This window comes from Chiloscyllium plagiosum, chromosome 33 (genome assembly GCF_004010195.1).
Source record: "Chiloscyllium plagiosum isolate BGI_BamShark_2017 chromosome 33, ASM401019v2, whole genome shotgun sequence".
Classification (NCBI taxonomy): Eukaryota; Metazoa; Chordata; class Chondrichthyes; order Orectolobiformes; family Hemiscylliidae; genus Chiloscyllium; species Chiloscyllium plagiosum.
In genome coordinates this window covers 7,109,087-7,130,571 of record NC_057742.1, presented here as the reverse complement: position 1 = coordinate 7,130,571, position 21,485 = coordinate 7,109,087, and the positions used below count along the sequence as shown (strand labels likewise).

Sequence of the window (21,485 nt, the reverse complement as noted above, 5' to 3'; positions counted from 1 at the left end):
TGACTCTATAAACACAAACTTCTTCTTCAGATTTCTTGGAAGTATTTTTCACTCATGACAGAGTGATGCTTAAATGGTCATATGGTAGAGATTGGACTCTATTCATTTCTTAGTAGCTGGGAAGTTGGAGAACAGATTAAAAAGTTGGAGATGAAGGAACTGCATGGCGTTAACTTGCTTTTAGGGTTTGCCAGTTGAGGAGGTTATAGTCCCGATGGAACACCAATTGCAACTTTTTCTGGCAGGGATTAAAGCTGTATCTCTCACCACATTCCTCAATCCCTTCTGGTTTTCCAGGACTGCTCAACGTTGCTGCATTTCTGACAATGCAAGCTTTTGTGGGAAACCACTATGACTTGGCCCCTGACCTATCCCAACATTCTCACAACAACAAATGTCTTGTATAATGGTGCACCCTCCTTCCAATCTACCCAACGTATTTCTTAATATGGAGTTGGAACTGAGGCTGCTTGGGTGTAGTCCTTGGAAATTGTCAAATTGTATATTGAAAATGTTTCATTCTGTTTAATTGTAGGTGCTAGAAGATATGTTCTTAGCTGGTATCAATCCTTTGCTTGGATATGATGTCACCAATTGTTCTTGAAATCCTTATCTATGGGCCATATTTGTAATACTTGTCTATGGCGCATATTCAGTGGTGGTAGAGTAATCACTAAAAAAGTATTGGCAGAAATGGCTTGAATAACAATAAGTAGTTTGTTACATATTAACTAAAATACAGGTTATATGAGCTTAAGACCAGTTAATTATATCACACTTGGTAAGAAAAGTTCATATCTGTTAAAACTTCCCAGGCTAACTCAGGTTGTAAATCTATTGTCATTAGAGGAAAGGCTAATAAACTGGAATAACTACAACAGACAACTAGAGCTGACTAGCTCCTTCCAGAGAGTTCTTTATATCCTGGTGGGTGGAGCTATACAAAAGATCAGAGTTAACCCTTTCAGGCTAACTGCCTTATATAACTGTAGAACGTTTTATACGTTCACCATTGAGATGATTTTAGCCGAAAGCTTTTGGGAAAGTCATTACTATTTGAGGGGGAATTGGCTTCACCTTATTTTCAGGCTAGATGTGCTCAGAATGCTCACCAGACACCGAAGGCCCAGAGTTCATCATAACACAGCTTTAATTCCCGTCATAGTTCAGGCAAGCAGGGGACACCAAACAGGTGCATGGGGATAACTCTTTGGTTCAATATGGTCCGCCATTGGCCCTTGCCGAATGAACCAGTAAAACTTGTGAATGATATATACTGGTCTGCCTCGTCTTGTATACTTCAAAATCATATAGGTCACTCAGTCCATTAAATCGACATCAACTCTCCAAAGAGCATTGCACCAAATCCCTGTAACCCCACATTTCCCATTGCTAACCCACCTAAGCCTGCACATCCCTACACACTACAGACAATTTAGCATGGCCAAACCACCTAACCTGCACATCTTTGGACTCTGGGAGGAAACCCACGTAGACACGGGGAGAATGTGTAAACTCCATACAGACAGTTGCCTAAGGCTGGAATCGATCCCAGGTCCCCTGCACTGTGAGGCAGCCATGCTAACCACTGAGCTGCAGTGTCGCCCAATGTATGGGCAGTTAATTCATTTACAAGAATTATTGTTTTTGTTTTATTGTTCTTTTCAGGTGGATGGTGAAGTTGAACGGAAGTGAGTGCAGTGAGGGGTTGTTGTGGGGGGAATAGACGGGAGTATTGGCTTGTTTTGCAGGCTGGGGCTAGAACGATGGAGCTGTGAACCTCACTCCTCCACTTCAGAGGGCTCCGAATCAGTGGACACAGTTACCCCTTTCCTCTCAAGTTTTAAAGCAATTGAGGTTTTTGAAATGAGTGGGCTGGACAGAGTGACACTGTCTCCACTTGTAAAAGAACAGGAGGGTACAGATTCAAACTCATGTGTTAATGAAGAAATGGTGATGTGAGAAAAATCTTTTGTTAAGGTCTCGAATGCACTGCTTGGAAGTGCAATAAAGGCAGGTTCACTTGAGGCATTCAAGGGGGGCATTGGATGATTATTTGGATCGAAATGGTATGTGGGAGATATGGGGAAAAGGCAGGAGATTGGCACTGGGTAATAGGCTTGAAAGAGATAATAGAGCTGCTGCAGCACAATAGGCCATAATGATTCAGTGATTCCGTGAACCGAAACGTTGGTTGAAACATAAAACATCCTGAAGAGTCTTGACAGAGTAGATGTGGAGAGGATGTTTCTTGTTCTGGGCGAATCCTAAACGAGAGGTCATTGTATAAGAATAAAAGAAAACATCCGTTTGAGACAGAGATGACGAGAAATGTTTGCTCACAGACGTTGTAAGGCTGTGGAATTGTCTTCCTGAAAAGGCAGTAGGAGCAGGTTCATTGAATATTTTTGTGGCCAAAATGGATAGATTCTTGAATAGTGAGGGGGTGAAAGATTATCAGGGGCAGGCGGGAATGTGGATTTGACATCACAATCAGAGCAGCCACAATCTTCATGAATGGAAGGACTGAATGGCCTTTGTTTGTATGCTTGCAAGTGGAAACCTTAAAGGTGGTCGTATATTATTCATGATGTGGAGGTGCCCGTGTTGGACTGGGGTGGACAAAGTCAGACGTCACACAATACCAGGTTATAGTCCGACAGGTTTATTTGAAATCACAAGCTCTCGGAGCGCTGCCCCTTTGTCAGGTGAAGTGGACACTTCACAGGTTCGGAAAGCCTGTGATTTCGAATAAACCTTTTGGACTATAACCTGGTGTTGTATGACTTCTGTATTTTATTCGGTGTAAGCAAGACTTTAACACATGTTAATGGCTGAGCAATGGAATTCAAGCATAACAAGCATTACCTCTGTGCCCTTGCTTTGACCTGCTCTGTAACCTCCACGATTCCCAATTGTCCTGCTCACAGCACCATCTCAACAGTCAACGTGACACGTATATGTTTAGTCCCCCATCCTTTCCATATCTGTGGCATTCCCTGCCCAGTGAAGCAGTCGAGGATACCTCATTGAATATCTTTTAAGGCAAAGGTAGATAGATGTTTGAACAGTAAAGGAGTTAAGGGTGAGAGGATGGATAAGTAGAGCTGAGTCCATGAAAATATCAGCCCTGATCTTATTGAATGGCACAGCAGGCTCGAAGGACCTGATGGCCTATTCCTGCTCCTAGTTCTTATGTTCTTAAGTATTCACCTTAGGGATCATCCCAAACCTCTGTCCAAGTGTTCAGAGCACCCTCTCTTAAAACCCTGCCACACAGCAAAATTTACCCTGTCATTATTTTGGAAACAACCAATGCCGGAGATCACAACAGGTCAATCAGCATCCATGGAGACAGCAAACTAACATTTCAAGTCTAGATGACTCTTCATCAGAGCTGAAGTGAGGTGTGGAGGGGAAAGACAGGAGGCTGGAAGAACATAGCAAGCCAGGCAGCATTAGGAGGTGGAGAAGTCAACGTTTTGAGTATTAACCCTTCTTCAGGACTTTGGATTCCAGTTTCTGAAGTGTGGAGGGGGCAGCATTTATGCAATAGTGTGGGGGAGGGGACTGGTATTGGAGTACTGGGGGTGAAAGGGCATCGATAGTTCAGATTAAGTGATCAGAATGCGATAATGGCAGAACAATAGTGTGTCTAACTGCCAGACTAGGAAGAACAGACAGTCCCACTGGAATGGGGGGAGAGGAGATAGGGGGACAGACAATGTAACAAGCAAAGCTAACAGAAAGGGAAGGAATTGATTCACAATTTGACAGCATTGAACTCAATATTGCTCTTCCCTGTCATTACCTAGTTGTGAGTTGAACTGTTTGGAGTATTTGGAATAGTGTTAATAAACAAGAGAAGGTCGAAAGGTGAACTGATGAGAATATGAATGGACAAAAATGAGTTAGCTTGGATTTTTGCACAATGTTGGATATTTTGGCTGTAAATGTGAGTATTGTCTTTCAGGAAGACCACCATAACTACTACATATCCAGAAGCTATGGGCCGAATGACTCCAAAACAAAGGAGCTCTGGGTCGACTTTGCGAAGGTGGACAAGAGCAAAGTGAGGGTCCATGGAATTCTCTCAAACACACACCGACAAGCTTCAGTAAGTTCCTCGGTTTCTGTTCCCGATTTGAGAATGATTCTGTGTAGTGTAATGAATGTTTCACTCCCAACCGTACAGCCCATCCCAACTTGTTACGTTTGTGTGATACTGTGTTTTGTCCATCACACGGATAAGAAAATATTGGTCAGTGCTTCCGAAACATTTTCCCACCCTGACCCTGGAACAGGGTTTGAAAGTTGTCATGTGAAAACAAAATACAGTGAAGGCTGGAGACCTGGAATTAAAAAAAAAGCAGAAAGTGGTGGAGAAACTCAGTGGTTCTGGTAACATCTGTGTAGAAAGAAACAGATGAACATTTTGAGTCATTATGACTGTTCCTCAGAATTTCTGAACATATGTGAAAAACTGGGACTGGGTGAATTGGGGGAGGTTTGGTGAGAGCAGGGCTGTGTTATAGAGGGGTCTCAGCTGTTATAACTCAGCTGCAACTCTATGGAGGCAATTAGTGTCTCAGATTTTGTAGCCCCACATGGGGTCCCGATCCATACTTTGGGAAACCCCAACATAAGCAATCTAATGGCTTGTAACTAAAGCCAATGGCAAGGATTGACATGAATGTGTACAATGTTACGACCATAAGACATAGGAGCAGAAATTGGGCCATTCAGCCCATGGAGTCTGCTCTGCCATTCAGTCATGGCTGATCAGTCTCTCAACCCCATTCTCCCGCTTTCTCCCTGTAACCCGTGATCTCCTTGATACTCAAGAACCTATCTATTTCAGTCTTCCAAATACTCAATGACGTGGCCTCCACAGCCTTCTGTGACAGTGAATTCCATAGATTCCCCACTCTCTGGTTGAAGAAGTTTCTCCTTATCTCCATTCTAAAAGGTCTTTCCTTTACTCTAAGACTGTGCCCTCAGGTCCTAGTCTCTCCTATCAATGAAAACATCTTCCCAACATCCACTCTGTCCAAGCCATTCAGTATTCTGTTTCAGTTAGATTCCCCCTCATCCTTCTAAACTCCATTGAGTATAAACCCAGCGTCCTCAAACGTTTCTCATATGTTAAGCTGTTCATTCCTGGGACCATTCTCATGAAATTCCTCTGAACACGCTCCATGGCCAGTACATCTTTCCTTGGATATGGGGCCCAAAACTGCACACAATACTCCAAACAAGGCAACAGTCATAGGTCATTGAATCACTACAGTGTGGGAGCAGGCCATTCAGCCCATCACTGACCCACTGAAGACCCAGACCCACTCCATAACCTTGCATTTCCCATGGCTAGTTCACCCTGTCTGGACTTTATGGGTAATTTAGCATGGCCAATCCATGTAATCTTGATATTTTTAGACTGTGGGAGGAAACCAGAGCACCTGGAATGGACCCACACAGACACAGGGAGAACATGCAAACTCCATGCAGACAGTCACCTGAGGTTGGAATTGAACCTGGGTAACATAGCACCATGAGGCATCTGCTAACCACTGAAACATGAGCCTGCAAAGCCATAGTTATCATGACATTAACCTGAATGGGGAAACCCCAATGGATTTTTAATCCATTGCCTTAACCATCCAGCCATTATCACAAGTGTTCAATGGTGAAGTTTATTTAACTGCTCAGAAATCATTTTGCTGCTTACCCAGATTTTGTTTTTAAATTGAGAAGTTGATGTGAAGGAAACCATTTCTATGGTTAGAGATACCTCCAATGTTGAGACTGAGCTGATGAGAGGAATAAGGAAGTAATGTTTGAGTCATGTTTCAGCAATCTGGGACCTTACTGATCCTTCTTACAGCAGCAATACGATATCCTTTCACCTAGTGCTCTCTCGCACTGCTTTACATTCAGACACTTTATTTGTCTTTTGACTGTCCTTTGCTATGTCTTAAATGGTATGTACCAGTAAGGCTTCCAACTCTAGATGGCCACATTTCGGACGTTATGTCATATGGCCTCCAATCCACAACCATCCAATGGCTGCAGTTATGTCATTGGCTGCCCAATTTGTCTGTCCTCACATCACCCACTTTCTCAAACCAATCTTCAAATGAACAGACCCTTCTTTACACAGGTACGGCCTTTATATACATGCACCTTCAACTCTACTGGGGCACTGTGAGCAGTGCAGGACATCTCCCCTCAAGAGTGAAGACCTTGAGAGATTGCAGCATGTATTGACCAGAAGGATACAAGGACTGCACTTACAGGGGGAAATTACAAAATGCAGGACTGTTTTCTCATAAAAATCTCCGATCTGAAAACAGGTCATTCAGCTCATGAAGTCCACACTGATCCTCCAAAAGATATCCCCCATAAACCTGCATTTCCCATGGGTAACTTATCCTGGATGTGCTGTACATCCCTGGACATTATGGGCAATTTAGCATGGCCAATCCACCTAACCTGCACATCTTTGGACTGTGGGAGGAAACCCATGCAGACATGGGGAGAATGTACAGTTCCAGACAGACCGTTATCCGAGGCTGGAATCAAATCTGGGTCCCTGCTTCCCCAGGAATTTAGAGAGTGAAGAGATGAATCCATCCGAGTTTTCAGAATATAAGGGGACCAGAGCAGTTAGGTAGAGAGAAATTATTTGGCTGGTTTGTGAGTTTATGTCAACAGGGTAAAGTCTAGTGTCAGACCTCTCAGGAGGGAAATTGGGAAATGCATCTACACACAAATGGTGGGAGAAGATTGAAACTGTCTTCCACAAATATCACTAGATCAATTGCTCACTGTAAAGCTTATTTTTATTAGCCACAGGTGTTAATGAATGTGGAGCAAGGCAGCGATATGGACTTAGCTTGTGGAAACCGTGACTCATTGCTTAGATTCAATTCGATTTCCTACAGTATGGAAACAGGCCATTTGGCCCAACAAGTCCACACCAACCCTCAGAAGAGTAATCCACACAGACCCATTTCCCTCTGACAAATGCACCTAACACTATGGGCAAGTTAGCATGGCCAACTCACCTGACCTGCACATCTTTGGACTGTGGGAGGAAACCAGAGCACCTGGAGGGAACCCACACAGACACAGGGAGAATGTGCAAACTCAATACAGACAGTAGCCCGAGGCTGGTATCAAACCCGGGACCCTGATGCTGTGAGGCAGCAGTGCTAGCCACTGAGCCACCGTGCAAATGGGCTGAAAAGCATTCATGGCCTCCCCACTCCACATTGTTCGGTTCTTGATTGTCTGTCAAACAATCACTTTCCTATATCCAGTATTACCAGAGCTGCGAAGCAAAATTAAATCTGTTTCAAAATGTATTTCTTCATTCCCCTCGGGAAACTGTTTTCCCCTGCGTTCCTGGAATTAAGTCTTTGATTCCAGAAGGCTCCTGGATGATACTGGAGAGCTGGGACCTTCACCCCCCATCTCCATGTACCAGGTGAGCAATAGGGAAGGGATTTGACGGTGACAGAGATGTGGAGGGGATGTTTGGTTGAATCACATTTTGCGCACTGATTTTTTCCTTCAGCAGCCCTCAGCTAAATTGGAGTTATCCAGTTTTCACTCCGTTTAAAACTTGCAATTTAAGTATAGGAGTTAGGATGTCATTTTGCAGCTATACAGGACATTGGGTTGGCCACTTCTGTAATACCACGTTCAATTCTGGTCTCCCTGCTGCAGGAAATATGTTGTTAAAGTTAAACAGTGCAGAAAAGATTTCCAAGATTGCCAGGATTGGAGGGTCTGAGTTATAGGGCGAGGCTGAACAGGCTGGGGCAATTTTCCCTGCAGCATTGGAGGCTGAGGGGTGACCTCATAGAGGTTTATAAAATCACGAAGGGCATGGATAGGATAAATAAACAGGGTATTTTTTTCCAGGGTAGGGGAGTGCAGAACTAGAGGGCATAGGTTGAAGGTGAGAGGGGAAAGGTTTAGAAGGGACCCAAGGTGTCACTTTCTCACACAGAGGGTGGTGCATGTATGAAATGAGCTGCCAGAGGAAGTGGTGGCATCTGGTACAATGACAATGTTTAAAAGGTATCTGGATGGGTATATGAATAGAAAGAGTTTCGAGGGATATGGGCCAAATGCTGGCAAATGGGACTAGGATAATTTAAAATATCTGGTCAGCATGAATGGGTTGAATCAAAGGGTCTGTTTCCATGCTGTACATCTCTATGACTCTAAGACAAAGGGTATTTTTTTTTAAAGTTGGCCATTTTTACTTGAAAAATCAATGCACTTACTCTTGTGTTTATGCGGTTTGTGATGAACTCACTTGTCATTTCAATTCTTTCTGCAGAGAGTGATTTTGTCCTTCGATTTCCCTTTCTACGGCCATTATTTGCGCCAGATCACCATAGCAACAGGAGGTAAGTGGCTCGTGTTGCTGGCAAAGAGTACATTTGTCACAATGCAGTTTCTTACAAGGAATCAGAATTTCTCTGTCAGGTACGGGACTGCAATTGAGTTTGATTTCTCCAAATAACAGCAGAGTCGCTGACCACAGATGTGCTGCGTAAAAAAGATTCTGCTTCAGAATAATTACACTCAGGATTGCATTTGGCTTCCCACCAGAAAAACAAGCAGAGTTGCCCGGTTCATTTGGAGCTTAGTGTTGGGGGGCAAAACCTGTTTTGTGTTCGGCTTTTTCAATTTTGTTGGTAAGCTAAATGAACCAAATGTGGGATTAGAATAGTCAAGTACTTGTTTTAGACCAGTGCAGTTTCAATGGGCCGAAGGGTGTTTTTTCATCTGTGCTGTAGACTTTTGATGATTCCTCTGACAGCCTGCCCATACACCCCATTCCTTCTGCCAGCATTAATAGCTGTGAGAGATTGTGAAATTTGGAAAAGTGATCAATCACATTAGAAATGAATCAGCTCAGCTACTTGCACTAGAGTTTTTCAATAGTTATTTCGCACTAGTTTAAGATTCAGTTCAAATGAGTGATTGATTTTATTGTCACATATATATCATGGAACATACAGTGGAAGCATAGTTTTCACCACAATCCAGTGTCATTTTGAGTTACAGATAAAAATAAAAGAAATGACTTAAACAGAGTTCATCTTCTGTTCAAATTGGGATCTCAAGCACTGCTCCAGGATTCCTGCAAGGTGTTCCGGTCCTCAAGGAGTCCACTCTGGGAACAGCAACAGTGATGCGAATGCCCCAGGAGACCATGGTTCTGGTGCTGCCACCGCCGTCTCAGCAACACCACCAGGATTCCCCACTCCAGGCACTGCCATTGTTGCCAGAGTCCAGGCTGTGGGCCTACCACCACCAGGAGTATACAAACCAGGCCTACCACCACCAGGAGTATACACACCGGGCCTACCAGTGCCAGGAGTAGACACACTGGGCCTACCACTGCCAGGAGTCGACGCAGTGGGCCTACCACTGCCAGGAGTAGACACATCGGGCCTACCACTGCCAGGAGTCGACCTACCAGGCCTACCACTGCCAGGAGTCAATGCACCGGGCCTACCACTGCCAGGAGTCAACACCCCGGGCCTACCACCACCAGGAGTCAAAGCACTGGGCCTACCACCACCAGGAGTCAATGCACCAGGCTTACCACCATCAGGAGTTGACACACCGGTCCTACCATGGCCAGGAGTCCCTGCTCCAGGCACTGCTGCTGCCCGAGTCCAGGCTCTGGGCTACCACTGCCAGGAGTCCCCGGTCCAGGCACTGCCACTGCCCAGGGGTCCCTGCTCTGGCCACTGCCATTACTGCTGGGAATCCCTACCAAAACTGCCAAAGCTGCAACCACAGCCCCACCGACACCACTCCAGCCTTGGTGATGGAGAAAGAAAAGAAAAAGAAAAAAGACAAAAAGGAAAGAGAGAAAAGGATGCCACTGGCCTGAGCAGCAGGCACAGGAGCCTGAACTACCTACAGTGCTGGCGCCACCATCTTGAAAACAATTACATGCAACTCATCTGCCTTTGCCACACTGCCAGGTTGCTAATGCAAGCTAGCATTGACTCAAGAAGGTTTCTCAAGTTACCTTCATTTCCTTAGGCACTGGCCAGCATTTTATTGACATTTCCTCTTGTCAATTTTTTTTGCATTCTTTCACAAGATGTGGGTCTCACAGCCTAGACCTGCACATATTGCCTATCTCTCACTGCACTTGAGAGGATGGTGGTGAGTTGCTGCCTTGTATCGCTGCAGACCATTTGGTTTAGAGACACCCACACTGTTGTTAGCAAAGATTTTGACCCAGTAGCAGTGAAGGAACAACAATATTTATTTCCAAGTTAGGATGGTGTGTTGCATGGAGGTGAACTTTTGGTTGTTGGTGATCCTATGCATTTGTAGCCTTTGTCCTTTTAGAAGGTACTGTATATGAAAAGTGCTGTATAAGGATGTTGCCGAGTTGCTGCATTGCATCTTGTAGATGGCACACATTGAACATCAGTGGTAGAGGGAGTGAGTATTTAAGGTAGTGCAGGGGGTGTCCATCAAGTAGCTTTTTGTCCTGGCTGTTGTCAAGTGTTTTGAGTGTTGATGGAGCTGCACCCGTACGGGTAAGTGGAGAGTATTCCATCACGCTTCTGACTTGTGCCTTGTAGGAGTCAGGAATTAATTTACTACAAGCCAATTAGTGAATGCTAATTAAAGTAGCAAATGGTTGAGTATAACCTGTTTAAAGTGTTATTTTCAGGCATTTACAATAAGACTGCTAATAGGTAGTGAATTGGAAACTTCAATTTAAATCCTGGTTTTGGTTATAACTGCATTTTCGGTTCATTATTAATGCTGCACCAGGTTAGTATGCTTAGATACATTGTGGAATTCAACTCAATAGAATGGAGAACTGCATTTTATCTCATTGCTTCATGGAAGATTTTATATTTCTGATTGCACTCATCATTGTTGGAGGAAGCTTGGTCTGTAACCTGCAAGTGGAATTCTGAACACAATTTGACTGCAATTGCAAAATTGCAATACAGAAACGATTCCGCAATATTTAAAGTCAGCTATTTATCTGAGATAAAATGTTTTGGAATAACAGCCATAAAAAAAAGGCCATCTGAATGTTGGAAAAGTGGAATTTGAGCAAAGTGGAAAAGAGAATTCAGAGATCACAATGTGTGGTCTGATGTTTTAAGCTACTGTCAGCCTGTGCAAACTGCAAGTTATTAAAACCAATTGATGAAGGAAGACAAAATTTCAAGGAACATGTTAGAGACTAAGTTGGTTAGTTTTGACTTGCACGCCTGCTAACAGGTGATGCCAGGATCACAGGCAGTCCCTGGGTTCTATCTTGAGTCCATTTGAAAGCCAATTCGTCCGCAAGTCAGAACACAGTGCAGGACCTGATAAAGTAGTCATTAGGAGTACAGGATATGTTTAAATGTGCATCCCTGTATGGGTTTGTTATTGTATATACAAGCATTCGAAATCAAGAGCTCATAGTCTTGAACTGCTGTAGATCTGAAAATACACTGTGCTGGTTGGTGGTGGGAAGGAGGAAGATGTAAGAGATTTATTAATGAATTGAATATTTAGGCACACTAGTGCATTTGATTTTATTTCACTTCAAGCTTTTTAACATAGAGTTAAAATTGGATCTCTGTCTCCACTTCGCACAAAAAGAAACATCCAGCAAAAACCCTGTATAATGGGAACTAGAACCTGGATGTGGGTTTGCTCGCTAAACTGGAAGGTTTGTTTTCAGACGTTTCGTCACCATACTAGGTAATATCATCAGTGAGCATCCGAATGAAGCACTGGTGGCATGGCCCGCTTTCTATTAGTGTGTTTAGGTTTCCTTGGGTTGGTGATACCATTTCCTGTGGTGATGTCATTTCCTGTTCTTTTTCTTAGGGGGTGATAAATGGGATCCAAGTCAATGTGTTTGTCGATAGAGTTCCGGTTGGAATGCCCTGCTTCTAGGAATTCTTGTGCATGTCTCTGTTTGGCTTGTCCTAGGATGTTGTGTGATTTTTAACTTAATTTATTGACCTATTCAATGTCTGTTACCTTTGAAGATGTAAGTGTAGTTCATATTCATCCCATGTTCAAGATAATGTCAGGAAAAGAGAAAAAAATTAATCTTAGATGTACAAGATAGTTGGTAGCAAGATCATGTTTTAAAGGCTGCTGCTCAAATAGAATATAAATAAAACAGAATGAAATGAATAACGAAGCAACTAAGAAGCTGTTTCATTTTTGATACCCAAAGCAAAAATGAATTGAGAAGTTAGGAGCTAAGCTCTGAGAGAGAAAAGGAAACAATGCAATGGCCAATTTATTTGGCAGTCAGGTGAAAGTTCAGGGTTGGTATAGTCACAGTGACAACAATAAAGATATGAAATTATTGGAAGGCAAAGGAACAGATTGCAAGACAGTAGGCCGATTCTCTCTCTAACCAGGAGTGAAGGTCATAGAGTTATACAGCATGGAAACAGACCCTTCAGTCCAATTCATTGATGCCCAAACTAAACTAGTCTCACTTGCCACCATTTGGTCCGTATCTCTTTAAACCTTTCCTATTCATGTACCTGTCCGAAAGTCTTTTAAACGTTGTAACAATACCTGCATCTACCACTTCCTCTGGCAGTTCATTCCACATACGCACCACCCCCTGTGTGAAAAAATAGATGAAAGCAAAAAGCTGCAGGACATGGCAAATAAAATCGGAAAATCCTGGAGAAAATCAGCAAAAATGGTAGCCTCTGTGAAGAGAGAAATAGAGTTATCCTTGAGTCGAGTATGGCTCTGCTGAGATTCTCCAGCACTTTCTGTTTTCATGAAAGTTATTCATGTGTGTGTGTCTGTGAGTGGGAAAGAAATTCACTCATCATATGGTGGTTAATTGAACAATTCCAAAACCATCAGCACATTTTTAACACATTTTCTTATCAAAAGTATTTAAATTTACAAAAAAAAACTGGTTGGTGTACAGCAATGAAAGAAATGAACAGTTCAGGATATTTTTTTTAAAAGCTCCTTTTCTGTGAATTAAAATCAGCTTCGTCTCAGGTTGTAGTTTGCAAACTTTAATTAAAATATGTATTTTTGGTGATAAACCCATTTTCAGCTGTGTTTATATAAGTGCAGCAGGTTGGCACACTTAAATACATTGAGGAATTATTTTTAATGGAAATGAGAAAAAACAAACTGTTACATTGCGCAGTTCCACTGATTCATGAAAGCGATTGCATACCTCGCTATGCTCAGAATTGTTAATTAGAATGATGGTTCCCATTTCTGCGTTCACTCTATAATCAACCATTGTCGTGACAGAACAGGACAATCCTACAGTATTGAAGGAAGCTATTCTCCAAATTGTATCTCTTTGAAAGATCTGTCTATTGGTTCCACCTGTCAATTCTTTGACTCAAACCTTTCTAACTGAGTTGTCTTTGCGTCATAACCAGTTGACAAGTTCAGGTCCCTATGAAATCATCATAGAATCCCCACAGTGTGGAAACAGGCCAGTCAGCCCAACAAGTCCACATGGACTCTCTGAAGAGCATCCCACCTAGACCTTCTACCCTATCCCTGTAACCCTGCATCTCCCATGGCTAATCCACCTAGCCAAGCTATCCCTGAACACTATGGGTAATTTAAGCATGGCCAATACACCTAACTTGCACATCATTGGACTGCAGGAGGAAACCAGAGCACCTGGCAGAAACCCATGCACACACGAGGAGAAGGTGCAAACTCCGCACAGACAGTCTGTCCAAGGTTGGGATTGAACCTCGTCCCCTGGTGCTGTGAGGCAACAGTGTTAACCACTGAGCCACTGTACTGCCCAGTCTGATCCACCAATGTTTCAGGCAATGTGTTCCACATCTCGTCAAGCCTCTATGTCGAAATACTTTCTTTCCACTTCCTCTCTAGTTGATCTGTCCATAATTTTATTTCCATGTTCTTTGGTTATGAATTGACTTGCCAGAGGAAAAAGCTTCTCCTTGCTTGTTGTAACAGTGCTCCACATGAAGGGATTTTGCAGTTGACCTGAGCAATTATAGGTCCGGAAAGGTGCTCAATACACAGAGATCCCTGTCTGACCCAATTATCGCGTGCACCTTAGATCGGACTAAAATAAAGCTGATGGAGATGAAAGATCTACCAACATTCACTGTCTATGCATGGGTAAGATAAATAGACATGTGAGAAAATTGTTTAAGAGATGCCAGTCACTTGGAAAGTGTGGTCTGGATTTTCATCCAGGTAGCAAGAGTTGAGGAATAGGCTGTTCATCTTGAGTAAAGGTGGTTCTGGAGATATGGTTTTAATTGCTGGTAGGGAGATGACAATGATAGGTGTTAAGTGCAGGTTGCAGTTGGTACCTACTGACTTAGGAAAAGGACCAGAGAGCCCCAGAGGTCTCAGTCAGGCTGTGGTTCCCCTGGAGCTCAGGTGTTCCAGCACTCTAATGGATTTCCGACTCTGGTCTAGCCTGATTGTGGCAATGGGGAACAATGAGGGGTGATGTTGAGGAGGCATAGCTTAACACGGGGGAATGAAGGAAGATCTTTCTGAAATTTCAGTCAGACCTTTCCATGCAATTTACCATCCACGACATCTCTGAGGTGGCATGGATTATGACTGTAAGAAGAGCTGGAAATTGTGAAGGATTGCGACATCCCGATCTCTGAATGGAAAAGGCCAGGTCAGAGCTATGGCTCACACCCTTCCCGGGAAATTGGCTCAGGAATCCCAAAATTGGAACCATCCCACTGCTTTTAAAGGGCACCTAAATCATCAAATCCAGGCCTGTTTCCTGCTGCTAGTGGGAGAGGTAGGCAGGAAGGCAAGAGTTAAATCTTCCTGTGCCTTTCTTTATGATGACAATTTTATAAAAATGTGAATGGCAGTTTCTTCAGGCAAGATGTTGACGGAGACTAGGATAATTCTCCCTCTGTAATGTTTAGTTATCAAAAGATTTGTAAAATGCATGTGTGTACTGAACTGTGTAATTCAATGTATGATCTTTCATGGCAGACTGGCAAATACAATGCGAAAACTCATACAGTGTTTGTTCAAACGGTTCCCAGGAAAAGAGGAGACAGTGCTAATTCTGTAGTAACCGCAGAGTGTTAATCTGAAACGGAGTGAAATTTCTCATTAACAATGGCATCTAGCCCTTACAATGCTGCCAGAACCAAGAAAGTTCTTACGTTCCAAGGCCAACTGTTCTGTAGGCTCAGGCACTGAAAATTCCACCAATTAAGCTGCTCAAAGATTGGGAACTGATTTACGAAATGTGTTCTTAACCCTGGGCTATTAGAACGGATGCTGACCTCACCACTTCAAACCGACCCTCCCAATCACCCTCCACCATTTTACTCCACTTGACCACTTGTCTCCCACTCAAATGAGGCTGTGTTAAAATCAGGCTTTGACTTAATTGCAATTGTCCTCATCGGTCCTCAGCCATGGACAGCGAAAGCCCATGTCCGTGAATGATCTGGAATCGCTGTGTGAATGTTTAGGTTTCACTGTAATTACCTGCTCTCTAGTACAGTCAAAGACCTCGTGACAAACTTTATTACTGGCCTTATATTCAGAAAGAAGGAGAGGGATAGGGGAAACGGTTGTAATTATAGAGGGTTGGGAATATATGGAATGAGCTGCCAGAAGGAAGGTTAGATTAGATTGCTTACAGGCCCTTCGGCCCAACAAGTCCACACCGACCCTCTGAAGAGCAGCCTACCCAGACCCATTCCCTTACATTTACCCCTTCACCTAACAGTACCGGCAATTTAGCATGGCCAATTCACCTAACCTGCACATCTTTGGACTGTGGGAGGAAACCCACACAGACACGGGGAGAATGTTACAAACTCCACACAGATAGTCACCCAAGGAAGGAGTTGAACCCAGGTATTTGGCACTGGGAGGCAGCAGTGCTAACCATTGTGCCACCGTGGAAGTGGTGGAGATTGGTACAATTACAGCATTTAAAAGGGTATATGAATAGGAAGGGCTTAGAGGGATGTGGCCAAGTGCTGACAAATGGGACTAGATTAGGTTGGGATAACTGGCCAGCATGGACAAGTTGGACTGAAGGATCTCTTTTGGTGCTGTATATCTCTATGACTCGATGTGACCCCACAATAACATATAGATTTTTATTAGACAAGGATTACAGATCCATGGCAGGTAAATGGAGTTAAGATGCAGAGTAGCCAAGATCTGATTGCATGGCAGCAAGTGCATGGGTAAGGAGGCACCCTCTCCCCATGGCCCCATTTACTCATCGAGAGTTGCTGAGCCTCAGCAGATTCATCAAATAAGCTTTGATGCAGAATGCCAAATAAATATAAAAGGCCATTGCAAAATGCTCAGAGTCACGTGGGCACAAAGCAGTCTGTGCCTATGACATTATGGAAATCCAGTTATCAGGAGCAATGGGAAATGTCTGTGCATCTGTAAAGTAGATTCTAATCACTCTGTGCATCTTCGTTTTAATCTTCAGACTTTTGCTTCAATTCAGAAAATCCCTCTGTGCTTCAAATATAAGCTATTGTAAAAAACAACAAGATAACTTGCAGGGATTTTATAAACTATATCGAACTCTTGTGTTCAGAAGTGATGAGCCAGTCTCAACCCTATGATAGTGGTGAAATGACCTCACTCCAAGGGGGTAGTAGTCAATGCAGATGCTTAGAGGCATAGAAGCTGGTCCCCTAGCTGGGCGCTGTAGAAACAGAAGTCACAATCTGTCAATACAAGATCGATTATTTAGAAATGAACTGAGGACAGTTCCTTTACTGAAAGGGCCAGGAACCTTATGAACTTTCGAATCCAGAAGGCAATTAATGCTTGGAGGCTGATATTTTCAGGAGAGCGATAGATCTTGGACAACAAAGGCTCAATGTTCTTACTTTCTTTCTGTGGGGGAGGGCAGGGGAAGGTGGGAAACAAGTGATCTGCTGATGACCATGTCCAAAGTTTTGCAGGGGTGCATTTGCCATAGTAAATTACCCACAGTGTCCAGGGATCATAGAATCCCCACAGTGTGGCTATTTGGCCCAAAAAATCCACCCTGACCCATTCCCCTGCCCCATTACTCTACATTTACCCCTAACTAATGCAGCTAGTCTTGTTGTTGTTGTGTCATCATAGTCTTACCAGACCATAGGGTTGCTCTCTCATTAGAGAGAAGTGACTGGTGGTGATTTAACCTTAGGGCCACCAGACCTCAGGGAATGGAGGAGGTTGAGAAGGAAAGACCTTCATGGTAACCTCAAACTGGTGATGGGAATTGAACCCATGGTGTTGGCAACTTAGTGCTCTATAAACCAACAATTCAGCCAACTGAGCTAAACGGAATCCCCTTGCACCTAACCTATACATCCCTGAACACCATGGGCAATTCACCTACCTTGCACATCTTTGGATTGTGGGAGGAAACCGGAGCACCTGGAGGAAACCCATGCAGACACTGGGAGAATGTGCAAATTCCACACAGACAAGTCACCCGAGGCTAGAATTAAACCTGGAATCCCTGGCTTTGTGAGGCAGCAGTGCTACCCACTAAGCCACTGTGCCATCCAGGTATCTGAATGTTAGGTGGGTTATCCAGCTTCTCCTTATAACTGAAACCCTCTAGTCTCGGCAACATTCTCCTAAATTTATTCTGAACCCTTTCCAATTTAATAATGTCCTTCCTACAGCAGAGCGACCAGAACTGTACACAGTACTCCAGAAGAGGTTATAGCAAGTTTTGAGAAGATTTGTAGCTCAAATTGAGGTTTTGGATTTAGGTTTGCTCGCTTAGCTAGAAGGTTCATTTCCAGACGTTTCATTACCCTATTAGGTAACATCTTCAGTGGGCCTCAGGCAAAACAATGCTGAAAATTCCTGCTTTCTATTTATATGTTTGGGTTTCTTTGGGTTGGTGATGTCATTTCCTGTGGTGAAGTTACTTCCCAGAAAAAGAACAAGAAGTGACTTCACCACAGGAAATGACATCACCACCGGAAATGACATCATCAACCCAAAGAAACCCAAACATATGAATAGAAAGCAGGAATTTTCAGCATTGCTTTGCCTGAGGCCCACTGAAGATGTGGTGATGTCATTTCCTGTGGTGAAGTTACTTCCCAGAAAAAGAACAAGAAGTGCTTTGCCTGAGGCCCACTGATAATGTTACCTAGTAAGGTAATGAAACGTCTGGAAATGAACCTTGCAGCTCAGCGAGCAAACCTACATCCAAAATCCAGAAAAGGTCTCATCAACATCCTGTATGACCTCAACAAGATGTCCTAACTCCTGTACTCAGTGGTCTGAGTAATGAAGGCAAGTGTGGTAAACTCCTTCTTAACCACCCTGTCTACGTATGATGCACTTTTCAAAGAACTGTGTACCTGAATCCTTATGTCTGTCTATTTGACAGCATTACTAACCGTGCCTCCCAAATTCTCATCCACATTGTTTATACGAATGACAAACAGTGGATCAAGCACCAATCTCTTGAGAGAGTGCTGGAGGGTGTAGGTGTTCAGGGAGGGAAATCCAGAGTTTCAGGAGCAAGCAGAAGGCAGGGATGCCACTGGTGTGAAATCCGAGCCAGAGAGCCAGAATCTGAGGATTGCTCACTTTTCGGAAGGATGCAGGGCTGAAGGAGGTCATGGAGATAGAAATAGATATGGTTAGGACAGAAGGAATTGAATGGAAGGACAAAAATGGTGTATATGGCCCAATGGGAGCCAAAGATGTCAGGTCCTCAGTTTCCATCTCCCCAACACTTTCTACACACCAGACACCAACCCCACCCCCAGATCTGGCCAATGGCCTGCCCTCCTATTTGGAGTGTCAAATTGTCACAGTCAGTGCTGGGGAGGAACAATTCACTCATCTTCTCTCCCATCTCTCTCCCCAAACTCCAACCCCACTCTCCCTCCCCATTCAAACTCATCCAATTTACAGCTGTTCCATGGTGTGCTATAACTACATTGAATTCACGTCCTCAAACTCAAGCAGCAACCCCCTTCAAGTTAAGCTTCTATAGCCAGCAGTAGCATGGGGAGGAAACAGACTGAAAGTGCCACCCTCCTCCCCACACAGAAACTGCCAAAAATCCTGCCAAAGCCACGGAAGGTAGAAATTCCAACTCCAATTAGGAGGAAAAGGAACATTAATAACTATCTTGTTCATTGCAAGGCTACCAGATCAAGTATGAGGATAAACGAAGAAGATTGGATTTCTGATAGTTTCTTGTTTGAATTCTCTCCTTGCCACTCCCTGTCCTATTTCTGTAGCTTCCTGCAGCCCCCAGCAGCCCTCAGGAACTCTTCACTCCTTCAATTCCAATCACCATTACAATTCCTGCGATATTCAGTGCCTTCAGTTGCCACATCTCTGGAATTCCGTCCTTAAACCTCACTGCTTCTCTTCCTCTCTCTTTCTTTGCTCTTTTTTATAAGGTTATTCTCTAGACCTAGCTCCTTGGGTGGTTTGGTGGCCCAGTGGTTAGCACTGCTGCCTCACAACACTAGGGACGCCAGGTTCGATTCCAGCCTTGGGCAACTGTCTGTGTGGGGTTTGCACATTCGCTATGAGGATTTCCTCCGGATGCCCTGGTTTCCTCCCACAGCTCGTAGATGTGCAGGTTAGGTGGGTTGACCTTGATAAATTGCCCATAGTGTGCAGGATAGGTAGGCTAGCCATAGGAAATGCATGCTTACAGAGATAGGTGTGGGTGTGGGTGGGATGCTGTTTGCAGGGTCGGTGTGGACTGAATGGACTGCTCCCACGCTGTAGGGATTCTCTGGTTCTTGGTGAAGGTACCCTGACAGATGTAATCTCCATCTGGCAGAGGCTGTGTTGGAGTTGAAGGGTGTGTAGTTCAACAAACTGCCCCCTTGGGGTCAGTGTGATACTATCCCACCTCTGAGTCTGTTGTTGAAGGTGGGAGTCAGGCAGGGGCAGGTAACCAGTTAATGGTAACTCTTTTGCTACAGGGGCAATTTGATGTCCTGGAATCTTCCAAAAGGGAGCTGCTCAGCCCACACTGCATCCCTGCTGAGAACATGGTGCCCCACTGAGGAAGATGGTTGGAGATGACCCCCCCAACAGCCATCAGGGTGAAGGGGAGAGCAGGTGTCAGCACAGTTTCTGTGACCTCCCTGACCATTAACTGGAGCCAAAGGATGGACCACTCTGGAAGTGGGACTCCCCCAAACACAGTGATGACCTACAAGTTATGGCCTTTCTTAATTTAACCCTTTCTTTTTGAAATTGGTCCTTTATCTTGATGTGTCCTCACCTTCTTCCACCTATAATGGCAGTGCCAGCTCTCTCAAATTCTCACCTTCGCTCTCCCGAAGCCCCACATTCTCCCGTCTGCTCTCCCTGTCTGCACTCTGTGAGCTGGACTGGAGTTGTGGAGATGTTGACTTCATTGGTCACCTTGAGGAAGATCATGCAGGTGTAAACAAGCCTCATAAAGGCTTAGCATTTAACATAAACAAGGCCTCATAAAGGCCTCATAACTATTGGGATCAGGAAGCCTGAAGGCCGTTAAAATGCCTTGTAAGTGGATCAGTATTATGTTTTATCCGGTAATGCTGCTGTGAAGTGCCTTGGGCTGTTGTTTTTACTAGTTTCTCAGCTCTATATAAAAGCACGTTTTATTGTCTCATCCCATGTTTCGTGGGATCCTCACGGCCGCAACAACTTTGCTTCTTTGTTCTTACAAACACTATGAGCAGATTGACAGGGCAGTTAAAATTTTACTAGCAGGGAGCAAAGCAGAGAAAACTTTCCTTCAATGCGATCTTGTTCTCCTGCATAATGTACACCATCTTGATGTCTTCCTCTGTTGTTAATTGGTGGCCTAAGGCGAGGTCCTGCTGATAGCCTGGCAGGCAACCAAATGTTCAGCATCAGAGGGTACCTGTCGTGTTGTGTACTGGGAGAGTTGCCCATTAAAAGCAATGTGCTCTGTGCAGATCCACTGATTTAATTGTCAGTGTTGTGTTTATAGTTCGAGGTCTTAAAGTGTGAAATTGGCTTTCTTGGAAACAAAGATGTGGTGCTTAAGATAAGGTTCAGTAATCACTGACAGTCACAAAGATTCCTTTCCTCCCATTTTAACTTTGAAGCAATGTTCAGATTCCATTTTCTAGGCACCAGCTAGCACTGACTCACAATTGGCTGATTTGTGCCTGTGTCAAATCTTTCAAAGGGCAAAGGTCAGCCTAATCATTTACCATTAGCAAGCTGTCCAACTGCAACACTCAGAATGTCAATTCTGAACATTTTCTCAATCACCATCCGAGTGCAGTAGCTTTGAGGATGATGGATTAGCGGCAATGTCTTAGGCCTCATAATCTAAAGCCCTAGAATAATTCTCCAGGATCAGGGGATCAACCCTACCATGTTGGAATTCAAGTCCAATTAATAAATCTGCAATGGGTAAATTTTCTTGGTGAGAGCTATCATCAGATGTTGCT

General features: G+C 43.9%; 1 protein-coding gene across 1 annotated transcript in view; it reads left to right on the top strand.

The window, feature by feature from the left end:
- LOC122539786 (plexin domain-containing protein 1-like) overlaps positions 1-21,485 on the top strand; it is a 276,760-nt gene that overhangs the window by 105,177 nt on the left and 150,098 nt on the right. Inside the window, exons 3-4 of the mRNA XM_043674842.1 lie at positions 3,974-4,117; positions 8,354-8,423. Coding sequence (XP_043530777.1) covers positions 3,974-4,117; positions 8,354-8,423 — 214 coding nt within the window. The remainder of the gene's footprint in view (positions 1-3,973; positions 4,118-8,353; positions 8,424-21,485) is intronic.